Source organism: Ursus maritimus, unplaced genomic scaffold (genome assembly GCF_017311325.1).
Source record: "Ursus maritimus isolate PB19 unplaced genomic scaffold, ASM1731132v1 scaffold_32, whole genome shotgun sequence".
Taxonomy (NCBI): domain Eukaryota; kingdom Metazoa; phylum Chordata; class Mammalia; order Carnivora; family Ursidae; genus Ursus; species Ursus maritimus.
This window is the reverse complement of record NW_024425786.1, coordinates 322,748-336,879: the sequence shown is the minus strand read 5'-3', so window position 1 is coordinate 336,879 and position 14,132 is coordinate 322,748. Positions and strand designations below refer to the sequence as shown.

The 14,132-nt window shown below is 54.8% G+C and overlaps 1 protein-coding gene across 1 annotated transcript in view; it reads right to left on the bottom strand.

Moving 5' to 3' along the window:
* Positions 1–1,663: 1,663 nt before the first annotated feature.
* The window catches only part of TTLL10 (tubulin tyrosine ligase like 10), a 26,749-nt gene continuing 14,280 nt past the window's right edge, over positions 1,664–14,132 (bottom strand). Inside the window, exons 7-17 of the mRNA XM_040645521.1 lie at positions 13,566–13,701; positions 13,312–13,430; positions 12,996–13,128; positions 12,158–12,229; positions 11,568–11,653; positions 11,093–11,264; positions 10,009–10,180; positions 9,257–9,397; positions 2,921–3,037; positions 2,501–2,594; positions 1,664–2,112 (exon numbers count right to left, since the gene is read on the bottom strand). Of these exons, the coding sequence (XP_040501455.1) occupies positions 1,664–2,112; positions 2,501–2,594; positions 2,921–3,037; positions 9,257–9,397; positions 10,009–10,180; positions 11,093–11,264; positions 11,568–11,653; positions 12,158–12,229; positions 12,996–13,128; positions 13,312–13,430; positions 13,566–13,701 (1,691 nt within the window). The remainder of the gene's footprint in view (positions 2,113–2,500; positions 2,595–2,920; positions 3,038–9,256; positions 9,398–10,008; positions 10,181–11,092; positions 11,265–11,567; positions 11,654–12,157; positions 12,230–12,995; positions 13,129–13,311; positions 13,431–13,565; positions 13,702–14,132) is intronic.

Here is a 14,132-nt window from a genome sequence, read left to right as displayed (position 1 = left end):
GGGGTACAGATGCCCCAGGGGGTATCAGGAAATGTGGAGTGGCCTGGATGCTTGCAGGCAACATGGTGCTGGTCCCACACCTGCTGGTGTGTATGTCGCAAAGACCTGGGTGCACTCAGCTTGCCCAGGAGGCACCCCCACCCCCCATGGAGGCTGGTCTTCCTCCCTCCCGGGACTTTTGAGCACAGAGCCAACAGGCCCAGCCACACAGCAGGCGATGGCTGAGTGTGGCCAGTCTCAGGGATTGACCACCAGACGTGCTGGGAGGGGACTTAGGGTTCCTGGACCCCAGGCACATGGTGATAAGTGTGTGCTTCTTGGCATTCTCCGGGGACCCCATATCCTAAGCCACAGCGGCAAGATGATGCAGGGGTGCAACAAAGTGCATTGGGGTGGCAGGGGTCAGGCGGGTGGTCTGTGAGTCACTGGATAGGTCAGTCCCTGGCCCCAGGCCTGTGGGGCTTTCCTTTGCTCCCCAGCCTGAGACACAGCGGTGCACGGCGCCCTCTAGTGGTACAGTGGCTTTTGCTTCCCTGGGAATGGAGGGACAGTCCCTGCAGAGCAGGGGCTGGACTGCAGACCCTGTTGATCCCAGGTCCCACCAGCACTCCAAGGCAGAGCAGAGAATGGGCTCCAGCAGCCCTTGACCCAGCAGGGTCAGGAGGAGGGCATCTGTGACTTGGAGGTAATCATCTGCTGAGGTGAGGGCAGAGTGCGTTAGAGGGAGCAAATGAGGAGGAAGTGTGCAAGCTAGGGGGGGGGGGTTGGTTTGCCTGGACCCTGGGACCTGGACTGGGATGGGTGCGAGTGGCTGGTGGAACAGGGGAGAGGGGATTATGGCTGGCTCTGGACACTTAGTGGTAGCAGGGGCCTGGACACATCAGAGGCCCTGAATCTCCCCGCAACATCAGTGCTGGACCCACGAGGAATGGGAACACCTGAAGCCACGCATGGACTGGGAGGGCGGTGCTGGCTCAGCGCGTCCTTCGGGGCTGTCCTGCCATGGCCATGTGCCCCTCACCCACGGCCTAGATCCTCTGGTCCTCCGCAGCGCAGGGCCTGTGGGAAAGTGAGGGGCCACGGCAGGAAGAGGGAAGTGTGGAACCCAGGTGCTCTGAAGGCCCAGAAAGGGGCTGTGCCGGGGCAAGGTGAGGGCAGCCCCAGGGGCAGCCTCTGAGGAACAGTCTTGGGTGTGAGCCAGCCCTCCTTTCCACGGGGTTCCAGACCCTTTCCTGGGGGTCGTAGAGTCAGGCAGTAGGGGTCGTGTGGGTTGTGGGGCTGCAGGAGGGTCCTGATCAATGAGGGACACAGGGTGATATGCCGGAGCTCTGGAGCTGGTGGGCTTCCCCGTGACGGAGGCAGCCCCTTGAGGGCCGAGTAGGAGGCTGTGGGGAGCTCATTCCCCTCCTGTAGGACAGATCCCCAGCCCCTCCCCCAATCCCTCCCCCCCCTCCCCCGCCCCCCGGGGGCAAGTCCCAGCAACGGAGTAGGGGCTTGTGGGGCAGAGGGAAGGGCGTGGGGTCCAGGGAAGCCCCCACGAGAGCGTCTTGGGAGCGAGGGTGGGGCAGCCTGGGGCATCCTGGCGGCCCCCTGATCCGCAGCCGAGGCCGTTTGTAACAAAGTAGCCTTTATAGGTCCCGAGAGGGCGCTGGTGGCCCGGCCGCTAGGAGCCGCGATGACCCGCGTTCTTGCGCTCCTCGCGCTCCTTCTCCGCCAGCCCCGGGGAGGGCTCTCGCGCCGTGTCCCCAGCGCCCGCTCGCGGCCGCGCGGCCCCGGGCTCCCCACTCTGGGCGCCGTCCGGGCCGGGGCCGGGCGGTCGGGGCCGCCTCTGCGCCGAGTGTGGGCGCCCGTGCGCGCCTCCGGGGCTCCGGGGCAGCGCGGGCCTGCGCCCGCCAGGTCTGTCGGCGGCGCGGAACGGAGGTGGCGCGGGGCAGTCGGCCTCGCACGCCGGCCGGGCGGGGGGCAGCGGCGGGCGGAGGGCGCTGCGGGGGCCCCCCAAGCGCGGCCACAGGTCCCCCTCGCCGTTGTGCAGGAGCACGAAGCGGCGCTGTGACAGCAGAGGGACCATCTTCTGGTTGCGTAAGCTCTTCTGAAAGGTCTCGATCGCCAGGTCTGGGGGAGGCGCGGGAGGGGGGGAGTGGGGGCGTTAGATGGGGGGACATGGGAGGGGCAGCGACTCAGCCTCCCCAGCATCATGGTTGCGGGCTGGCGTGGAGGTTCTGAGGGCAGAGGAGGAGGTGAGGGAGTGCTGAGGGGCGGGACCCAGGTGGGGACGAGACCCAGGTGGGCACGAGGTGTGGCAGGCACCAAGTTCTGGGGAGGTTGGGCGGGGAAGCCTTTCCTCTGCGGGGCCTGAGCAGAGGGTGGGGTTTCCACGTAGGCCCTCTGGATGTTGGAGAACCGAGTCTGTGGATGTCTGACTTTGGGGAGAGGGTGGGATGGCACATCCAAGCAGTGAGGGGCCTGTTTGAGGGTTTCGGGGGCTGCACAAGGGCCTCACCCAGGGTTTCCATGACCACGCCTGGAATCACCTCCTTCAGGACTTCACAGTTGGTGTGCAGGGCAGGGTTGGAGTTCATCTCCAGCAGCCACACCTGGGCCCAACACTCGTTAGCATGGTCCCCACACATCACTTGGCCAACAGGAGGCTGAGGCCCTGGTCCCCATTAAGCCGAGTGATCCTGGGCAGTCACTCCTTTTCTGTGGCCTCATCCTCCTATTTGCCCAAGAGGCTAAGGCTCTGAGGATCTGGCCTTGGGGGGCACTGCTCCAGCTGCAGGAGCTTGGCTGGGGGTGGGGTAGTCTGACTGTAGACTCCACCCCATGGGCTTGCCTGAGTGGTCAGGATATGCACAGATGGCCCCTGCCTCCTTGCACCTACCTACCAAACCCCACTCGCCCCAGGAAACCTCCACAGTACCTTGAAGTTCTCATCAATCAAGAAGTCACAGCCAATGAGGTCGAAGTAGCCCAGCTTGCAGTGCAGCTTGGACTTGACAGCCTGGAAGCAGTGGGCCATGATCTGCTGCATCCGCTTCTGTGGGTGGGGCAGGGAGGGGGTGACTGGATGTCACCCCCTGATTACAACTCCCAGACCTGAGCAGCCACAGCCACACCCTCACCTGCACGCCCACCTGCGTCCTCACCTGCATAGCTACACCTGCTCACACTTTCACACGGAGTCACAGGCTCACAGCTAGAAACTCATTCACTCTTGTTTCATTCCTCCAGCAAACGCGTGGAGCTCCTCTTTCATGGCAGCTCCTGGGGCCCAAGAGCGAAGAGAGCTTTGAGCAGCTCACTCACAGCAGGAGAGACAGAAAACAAGTGTGCCACGTTAATCACTGTATATTTTGTGCAGCATGTCAAGCAGCACGTGCTGATGAAGCAAATGAAGCAGGGTTAGGGTCTGGGGCGTTCTGGGGTGGTTGCTGCAAAAAGGGGGATGGGTGTTGGGCCTCATTGAGGAGATAGTGAGCAGACTGGAGACTGAATGGAAGGAAGGTCTGTGGGATAGGGCACGGGGAATTTGGGGGAAGAGCAACAGCTGTACGAGCGAGCATGCCCACAGTGTTGGGGGAACAGAGTGAGGCTGCTGTGGCTGGAGCAAGCTGGAGGGCAGCAGGAGATGAGTCCAGAGTGGCGCCAGTCATGTCACGGGGGCATGGGAAGCACCTTGCCTTTCATGCTGATATCAGAGCTGTTGGAAGGTGGAGTACAGGCAGGGTATAATTAATTCATGCCCTAATAGGGTCGACTGGCTGCTATGCTGAGAGAGACGGAGGGGCTATGAGGAAGTTGTTGCAATAATTCAGGTGGCTTGGGCAGATAGAGGTAGTGGGCTGGATTCTGAATATATTTTGAGGTAGAGCTAACCTGATTGGTTTATGAATGGGTTATGAGCTGTGGGAAGAGTTATCCCTAAGTGTTTGATCTGAGACTCTGGAAGGATGAAGCCCTCATCAACTGAGAAGAGGAGGAGAACCATGGAGCCTGAGATGTTTAAGAGCTTGCAGATGGGTATTGATAGGCCCTGGGATATAAGGGTCGAGTTCAGGAGAGAGGTCAGGGCCAGATGTTTAATTGTGGAGCCAAGAGACTTTCATTACCAATGGGTGCAGATAAAGAGCAGAGCCCTGGGCCTCCAGAGAGCAGTAGTTGAGACATGGGGGGCCAGAACAGGGGGCCAAGAAGGAGTGGGCAAGGTCCTAGAAGCCACAGGGAAAGCACACCAGGGAATGAACAGCTGGTCCAAACTGGCTGACAGATCATGGAAAAAGAAGACTGGGAAATGACCCCTGGGTCTGGCAATATGGAGGTCACTGGTGAGTGTCTCAATGGCACACTAGGGAGAAGAAGCCTCACTGGAGTGGGTTCAAGGATTCAGGAAAATGGCAAAGGAAGAACATCTGAAAATAAGTCACCCCAGAAAAGACACACACACACACACACACACACACACACACACACACGCCTGGCAAAAAATAACCAGAATCCACTTTTTCAGAACCCTGGAAGCTACCCAAAGGCTCGCAGCAGCTTGAGGAGTGCTTATGAAAGAAAAATCTTGAATCTTGGTGAGAATAACAAGCTTTGTAGCACTTTAACTTGCCCTAGTTTTATTCCTACTTCCCAGCTCAGTGCTAGGCTTGAAAAAAGCCTACATTCTCAGTACTGGAGATAGCAGTACCGACTTGACTTGTAAAGAATTGTAGCTATTTGTTGTGATCTCTCTGCTGGCCTCTCAGAAGACCTCACTTGAAAAGAACTAAAGGAAAATATGAGAATGATATATTACCAAATAGGGAATATCAGTGAAGAGGCAGATATTATAAAAGGGAACCACATAGAAGTTCTGGATTTGAAAAGTATAGTAAATAAAAAATGAAATTCACCAGAGGAGCTTAACGGTTGTTTGAAGATAGGTCAATTGAGATAATCCATTCTGAGGAACAGAAAAAAGGGAATGATGAAAAATAAACAAAGCTACAGATACTTGTGAGACACCATCAAGCCGACTAACACACATAATGGGAGTCCTAGAAGGAGAAGGGAGTAAGAGGCAGGAAGAATAGTTGAAGAAATAATAGTAGAAAACTTCCCCAATTTGATTTAAAAAAAACCCACAAAAAACGAAGTCTACACACCCAAGAAGGTCAGTGAGCTTCCAATTAGGATAAACTCAAAGAGATTCACCATACCATAAGCAACCTTTCAAAAGACAACGAGAGAATGTTGAAATCAAGAGAGAAGTGATGAGTCGTAAGGGGTCCTTGATAGGATTCATAGCAAACTTCTCACCAGAAACCATGGATTCCAGAAGACAGTGGGGTGTCATATTCAAATGATGAAAGGAAAAACTGTAACCCAAGAATTCTGTATCTGGCAAAACTGTTCCTCAGAAATGAAGGAGAAATCAAGACATTCCTAGATTTTAAAAACCACAGGTTATCACTAATAGAACTGCCCTAGGGTCCTTCAGGCTGAAATGAAAGGACGCTAGACAAGGCGTTGAATTCATGTGAAGAAATAAAGAGCACTCACAAAGGTAACCCCAGAGTTAAATTTAAAAGCCATATAAATGAATTTTTTTGGTAACTGTTGAATTTAAAAGTTATATAAATGAATTTTTGGTAATTTCTTTCTTCTTTAAAAAACAACTAAATAAAACAAAATTATAAATTTATGTTGATGGGCACACAATGTATAGAGTCGTAATTTGTGACAATAACAGCATAAGGGGAGGGAAAGAACTATATAAGAACAAGGGTTTTTTGTGGGGTTTTTTAAATACTACTGAATTTAACTTGATATTAATCCAAACTGAATTGTTATAAATTAAGAGGTTAATGGTAATCCTCAGGGCAACAGCAAAGAAAATAGTTAAAAAAATATATAATAAAAGAATGGCACTAGATATGGTACACTAGGAAATATGTATTTAATACAAAAGGAGACAGGAATGGAGGAATTGAGAAGTGAAAAGATATGACATGTAGAAACAAATAGAAAAATAGAAGATGTAAGTCCTACCGTCCAGTAATTATATCAAATGTAAATGGATTAAACTTTCCAGCTAAACAACAGAGATTGGCAGAATGCATAAAAAAACACAACCCTTGATATCCTATGTATAAAAGACTCACTTGAGATTCAAGGACACAGGTTGACAATGAAAGGATGGAAAGAGGTGTTTCGTGTAAACAGTATCAAAAGAGAGCTGATGTAAATTTTAAGACAAATTAAGAAAATAGATTTTAAGACAGAATTGTTACTAGAGAAAGAAAAGGACATTGTATAATAATAGATCTGGAAGATGTAATAATTGTAAACATACGTGTACCTAACAACAGAACCTCAACGTACATGAAGCAAAAACAGAACTGAAGGCAACGCGGACAATTCAGTAATAATAGCTGGAGACTTCAATACCATACTTTCAGTGCTGGGTAGAGTATTTAGACCAAAGATCAACAAGGAAATAGAGGACTCAAACACCCCTATAGCCAGGGAGACCTAACAGACACCCAACAGGAGAATAGATCTTCTTCTCAAGTGCACATGGGACCTTCTGCAGACAGACAAAATGTGAGGGCATAAAGCAAGTTTCGATAATTATGAAAGGGTTCAAACATACAAAGTATGTTCTCTGACCACAATGGAATGAAATTAAAAATCAACAAGAGAAGGAAATCTGGAAAATTCACAAGTCTATGGAAATTAAATAGCACACTCTTTAGCAACAAATGAAATGAAAGTAGAACACATAAAATCTTAGGCAATGCAGTAAAATCAGTGCATAGGGGGAACTTTATGGCTGTAAACACCTATAAAAAACAAGAAGAAAGATCTCAAATCGATAACCTAGCCTTTAACCCTAATAAACTAGAAAAAGAAGAGAAAACCGAAAGCAAGCAGAAGGAAGAAAAATAATGGCTATAAATGCAATAGAGAAGAGAAAAACACTAGAGAAAATAAATGAAACCAAAAGCTGGTTCATTGAAAAGATTGACAAAATGGACAAACTCTTAGCTAGATTAACCAAGAAAATGGAGAGAACACTCAAGAAATCAAGAAAGACCTTACACAGAGATGAAAATAATCATAAAAAGGTTATAATTACTCATAGAACACTATGAACAGTTGTATCCAATCAAATTAGATAACTTGAAAGAAACGGACAAACTAACAGCTTGACCCAATAAGAAATAGAAAATCTGAATAGCCTATAACAAGTAAAAGTTGGGTTAGTCATAAAAAAACCTTCCCACAAAGAAAAGCCCCGGATCAGGTGGCTTCACTGCTGAATTCTTCCAAATATTTAAAGAATTAACACTAACTCTTCACAAACTTTCCAAAAGTAGAAGAGAAAGAAACACATCCCCAGTGTGGGAGAGAGCGCTATCTATGAACCCAGACTGCTTATGTGTGTGGACAGAAAGATACTAAAGTACCAGCCAACTAAATTCAGCAGCATATTTAAAGGTTAATAGATCACGTCTGAGTGTGATTTATGCCAGAAAGGCAGGAGCGATTCTATGCATGGAAATCAGTCAGTGTGGTACAACACACTCAGAACAGTGTGCACTGGCACACGCATCAGTGGATCAGAATTCATAGACGTTCTAGAGAAACCCAGACGTACCTAATCAGTTGATTGTCAACAGTGTGCCAAGAACAGTCTCTTCGACAGGTGGTGCTGGGAAAGCTGGACACCCACACGTGAAAGAATAAAGTCGAATTCCACCCACCACATACGAAGATTAACTCAAAATGCAACAATGACCTATGTGTAAGAGCTAAAGTGATAAAACTTAGAAGAAAACACAGGTACAAATCTCTGTGACTCTGGATTTGGTAATGGATTCTTAGATATGACATCGAAGGCATGAATAACAAAGAAAAAATAGATGAATTGGATTTCCTCAAAATGGAAAACTTTTGTGCAAGAAAAAGGACATTATAAAAAAAGTGAAACGATACTGACGTAACATAATTAAAAAATTTTTTAAAAAGTGAAAAGACAACTCACAGAACGGGGGAAAATATGTGCAAATCACATATTTGATAAGGGTCTAGTATCCAGAATATGTAAAAAGCTCTTAAGCAGACCTACAAATGGCCAATAAGCACGAGAGAAGATGCTCAACGTTATTTGTCATTAGGGAAATGTTAATCAAAACCACAATGAGATACCACTTCACACCCACTGGATGACTTAAAAAAAAAAAAAAGGAAAGGAAAGAAAGAAAGAAAGAAAAATAACAAGTGTTTGTGAGAATATGGGGAAACTGGACCCTTCCACATTGCTGGTGGGAGTGTGGAATATTGCAGCCCCAGTTCCTCAACCAGGTCAACATAACTTACCCCATGAGCTCACAATAGCATTCCTAGCTATACACCCAAGAGAGCTGAAGATACGTTCGTGCAAAAACTTGCACATGAATATTCACAGCAGCATTACTCATAATAGACAAAAAGTGGGAACAACCCATGTCCATCAGGTGACAAGCGTTTATCCAGAGACATCGCATATCCCTACAATGACATGTTACTGAGTCACAGGAAGGAACGAAGTGTGGACACATGCAGGAAAGGCCACATGTGGTATGATTCCATTAGTAGGAAATGTCCAGAATAGGCTAGGGCAATCCGTAGGGACAGGAGTGGTCACCAGGAGCTGGGGGAGGTGACGGGGAGCGACTGATGATGGGTGTGGCTGTTTCTGTTTGAGGAACCAGGTGGTGCTCATTGCGCAACTCTTTGACTATACTGAAAACCCCTAACAGTGCGCTCTAAAATGGTGACCTTCATGTCCTGTGGGTGATTAAGAGTGAGAGAGAGGGAGGGAGAGAGGGAGGGAGGGAGAGCGGGAGGAAGAGAGGGAGGGAGGGAGAGAGGGAGGGAGGGAGAGAGGGAGGGAGAGAGGGAGGAAGAGAGGGAGGGAGGGAGAGGGGGAGAGGGAGGGAGGGAGAGGGAGGGAGGGAGAGGGAGAGGGAGAGAGGGTGGGAGAGAGGGAGGGGGAGAGGGAAGGAGGGAGAGAGGGAAGGGGGAGGGAGGGAGGGGGTAACTGGAGACCCCTCGCAGTGGCCAGCTGCCAATCTCACAGCTCACACGCACGCACACGTGACACACACTTGAGTGCAGATACACCCCCCAGGAACGTCTGAGCACCTTGTGCCCAGCGCCCCCCCATAAGGGGTCTTGACCCTTAGCCCCCTCCCCGCAGGTGGGTGTTAGGGAGGAGCGCACGGACCGTGAAGGTGGTGAAGACCCAGTCTCGGGGCAGCCCTTTGGCCTTCCTGAATGTGTCGTTGACGTGGCGGTTGAGGCGCTCCATGCTCCACACTGAGTCCTCCTTGAGCAGCACATAGAGGGGGCTCTTCTTCTGCATGAACTGGAGGGCAGTGCGGCACCTGGGACCACCACTCCAGAACACCCAGAGGCCCTGCCCCTGCTGAGGGTCCCCACAGAGCGCCCCCACTAACCCAGCTACCTGGCAAGACCGCAGAGGCCCTGGGACGCTCTGCAGTGACCCGTCCTGCTGAGACCCTCTCAACCATCACGTGTCCCGTCATGGAAGGCCCCCACATGGACCCTTCTCATTAAGGCCCTTTCATAGAGACCTTTGTGCACAGGGTCTCTCCACTGAGGTCCTCACGCAGACCCCTCCCAGCTTATTTCCTACCCAACCACCCGGTCCTGGTCCCTCCGCCTACCAGGCTCCGCCTCCACAAGACCCCGCCTTCCCCTCCATGACCACGCCCCCACCTCGACCTCGCAGGGCCCGGCCCCGCCCTAATCGTGCCTTGGTCCATCCCTGAGCCCATCTGCCCAGAGCGGGTCTGGCGCCCAGCGGCCTCTCACCATCAGAGAGAGCGGGCCACCTCCAGGCCGGGGCCACTTCTGGGTCTGAGCTTCAGTCTACAGCTGAACTCTCCTCTGTGTTCCAGCAACGATCTCGTCCCAAGGCTGCGGAGAGGGCCCTCGTCTGTGGCGTATCCTTACCTGGTTGGTCAAGTGGCCGCTGAGGTCGCTGGAATGAGGGTCATAAAGGCTGAGGGTGAGGCGGGCATAGCCATGGCCAAAGAAGACCATGTACGGCATGGCACAGGCAATGAGCAGGTAGGAGCGCACATCAAACTTCTTCCCATCCAGTAGAAGTGGGTTCTGGATGTACCTGGGGGACACATGGGGGCTGAGCACATGGCCAGCCTAGTCTGTGTCCCCTGGCCCCCCCCCCCCCCCGGGCCCACACCAGGTCCTCAGCACCACTTGTCCCAGGGATCTGTGGGCCCTCTCTTCTGAAGGGACATTTCTGAGCCTGAACAGGTCAGGGAATTGGGAAGGGTGGCCCGCCCCCTAAATCTCAGCCCACTGCACGTGTCTGGGGCTCCCCCCAAGGTGCAGTTTTCACTAGGGTCCCTGAGCGTGGGAGCAGAGTGGGCCCCTGTGGGCAGGGAGGACTTCCTGGAGGCGGGAGGGCTGACACTAGGCCCTAAAGGGTGGAGACATCCCAGGTGGAAGGAGCCGTAGGTCTAAAGACCCAGAGGGCCAAAGGGAGGGGAGGGGTCTCAGGCAGCAGCCGTGGCAGAAGTCATACTGGCAGATGGGGAGGTCCGAAGGGACACTTCGGAGGCCAGCTTGCTGCTGCTCCATGTCCCCGTGTGAGGCTGAGTGTCTGGACTCTGTCCAGAGGCAGAGGGAGCAAAGGAGGGGTGGTCGGCTCTGGCTCCAGGCCCGAAGGCTGGGGCTGGCTGGGCTGGGGATGGGAGAGAGGCTGGCCTTCCTGCAGAACAGAGGGGCAGGGCCCAGGCTGGGGAACAAACTGACCAAGGCTTGCCTGTCCCAACCCCATGTCCGGGAGCCTCTGTGTGGGGGTGGGGGGGTGGGGGGCATCTCCTCTGCAACCTGGACGAGTCGTGACACCCCCACCTCTGCCGGCAACACAGGGGCCCAGGTGAGGGCACCGCAGCTTTCCATGACCGAGGACTCCTGTGTGGGCCCTGTGATCCCCACCAGCTCTCCCAGGCACCGGCGGGGCCGATGGTCAGCCCCACCCTGAACGACGCCCCGTGTCCATGCCCAACACCTCTGCACGACCCGCGCCTGAGGCGCCCTGAACGGCATTTTGCGGTGGATGGGGTCGTCCTCGATGCTCTGCGTCTTGACTTGCAGGGCGGCCACTTCCTCCTGGTTCCTGAGCAGAAATATGCCTTTGCCCTGGTTGGACGCAGTGGGCTTGCAGATCCACATCTGATGTTCTGTAGGAAGCGCCGCCTGAGCTTCTGTCTGGCCCCGCCCCGGAGTGACCACGCCCCGGGGTGACCACGCCCAGACCCCCGACCGCCCTCCCGGCCTTGGTCCCGCCGCCTACCAGGCTCCGCCTCCACAAGGCCCAGCCTGGACCCTCCACCCATCTCCCACCTAGCTCCACCCTTCCCCTCCATGACCACGCCCCCACCTCGACCTCGCAGGGCTCGGCCCCGCCCTAACCGAGCCCAGTCCTTGGTCCATCCCTGAACCCATCGGCCGAAAACAGGCCTGGGGGTCCCGTGGCCTCTCACCATCAAACAGAGTGAAGAAAGCCTCTCTCTCATCCCTGATGTCCAGACGGTAGGTCTCCGGGAAAAATTCTTCCATTTTCAGGACCCTGGGGGAGCAGGGAGGTGGGGAGGACACAGGGAGGGCTGTCCCCTCCCCGCAGGCTAGGCCAGCCAGCCTTACCAGAGGACTGACCTGGGGGCAGCTGGAGGACAGTGTCCACTGGAAAGCTGGTTGCCTCCCCCAACCCCAGCCGTTCCTTCTGCAACTTCTGTTCCCTTGCCAGGAGCACTCTTTTCTGGGTCCTTGCACACCTGGCTTCTCTGCAGGCTGCAGGCTGCCTCACCCACACGCTGGCCCGTCTCCCACCTCACCACTGCACTCCAACCCACACTGGCTCAGTCATTGTGAGCGGACAGTCCAGAGCTGTGTCCCCAGGCCAGGACAGTGTCCAGCATGCAGTGAATGGTCTGCATGGGTCCCTGAACACCCCAGCCCAGTTCACACCTCTTTCCCTGGCTTGTGGGTGTCCTTTAACCCCTTTTTGTCAACCACCAGGCCATCCTTCAATTTAGGGTGGAATGGCTCCTCCAGCTGGGCTGGATGCATCTACCTCTGTGGCCCGAGGTGTCCTGGGCTGGTCCAGGTGAGCTCCTCAAGGGCAGGTGCTGTGTCCTTTCTAGATCTGCGCCCCAGAGGAAGGGCCTGGCCTGAGTGGCCACCCAGTAGTGTGTGGAGAATAGATGCAGGGGTGTTTGGAGAAATGAATAGGTGGGGACGTGGACAGGTGGGTGATTGGATAAATGGATTTGGGATGGAAGTAGGTGGGCGGGCAGGTGGTCCAGTGGACAGGTAGATGCTTGAAGGGAGTAGGTTAGGGTGGTTGGAACGGGTAGGGTGGAGGTGGATGGCTGGACATGTAGATGTAAAGGTGATGTCATGGATGGCCAGGTGAGTGGGTGAGCTTCCTGCCTGGTGGGGGTGGGGGGAGACAGATGGTGAACAGCTGGTTGGATGGAGAGGCAGATGAGTAGACATAGTTGGAGGAATGTGCTGAGTGGCTAAGACACAGCTGTGTGGTGGGTGGGGGAGGGGAGCAGGTGGACAGTGGTGTGGGAGGGTCTGGGGAACGGGTGGGTGGGTGGACGACAGTGGGTGTGTGTATAGATCACTGGGTAGTCCGTGGGGGTAGGGGGATGCAGTGGGTGGCGGGTGTTTGGGGTGGATGTGGGTGAGCAGACAGAATGGTGAGTGGGTGGATTCCAAGGAGGGTGGTCAGGACCAGCGATGGACACGTTGGATGGGTGGGATGGGGCCTAGAAGAGGGCAGCGGGTGGGTTCACAGGACGGGTGGGATGGGGTGGGCGGGTGGCGTCCTGCTGCTCTGAAGGACACATGGGTGTGTGGTGAGTGGATGGTGGGTGCCGGGGCGGGGGCGGGGGCAGGCTTACTTGGCCTGGGCACAGAGTGATGATGTCTTGTGGCTCTTGTTCACAACCCTGGAGTACTCCCTCAGGGCGCCGAGCAGCCCGATCTTGGTGGTGAGGAGCTTGTTGTTGGGAATCTGGTACAGCAGCTGCTCCCCTGGCGTGGGCAGAGTCCCGGCTGGCACGCGGCACTGTGGGGCCAGGCTGCCCAGGCCGCCGCGGCCTCCCACCGCGGCCTCCGCCTCCCCGCACGGAGGGCGATGGCCCCGCTTTGCCCCCGGCTCTGGACCAGGCGGCTCTCGCAGCTGCAGGCCAGAGCCCGTGGCCCCTCCCCTGCTACCTTCCCGGAAGCTGTGGTAGTTGTCTCTGCACTTGACCTCACACCACTTCAGCGTGTAGTCCTCGCGCCGGCTGTCCTGGATGCGCTGCCAGCCCTTGCTCCTGCAGTAGGAGCCGATTCTGCGGGGGCACAGGAGCGCTGTGACCCTGGGGCCTTGGGGACCGGGGAGCGGGTGGGCACGCCAGGGGAGGGGACGTGGGGGCCGCAGGCAGCAGGGCCGAGGCTGGGCTGGGCCCCGGGGGCCCCCCACTCACATGGAGGCCCCGTTGCTGCCTCCGATGTAGAAGCAGGGCCCCTGCCTGCCGCCGTGTGGCCGCTTCTCCCCCTCCAGCAGGGGCCTCTCCGGGATGGTGGCCCGAGGCCGGGCAACGTCAGTGTCGTCCAGGAGGTCTGCGGGCAGGTGGGGGTCAGAGGCTCTGGCCTGGCGGGAGGCTGTCCTGTCCCCCGGCCCGGCCCCAAGCCCACCTGCATCTCGCCCCGGCTGGCTTGGTGAGCACAGCAGCTGTCCCTCTTGGCTGCTCCCCATTGGTGTCTCCTGGGCCCAGCCTGTGAACAGGGTGCGGTCTGAGGGGGCTGCTGGGAGAGGTGTCCATCCTGAGTCTGGCCATCCTGCCGGTTTCTAGCAGCCCCTGGGCAGTCTCCCCAGCCATCTGGGCCCAACTCAGCCTAGGCTGAGTCCTGACCAGCGGGCCTGAACCTATCTTGGGCAAGAGGGGAGAGTCATCATCATTTAGGGCCAGACTTAGAGTGGGCAGAGTCCCTGCTTACCAATAGGGCAGGGGCTCTGTGCGGAGGAGGGCTAGGGTGTGAGGCTGGAGCTA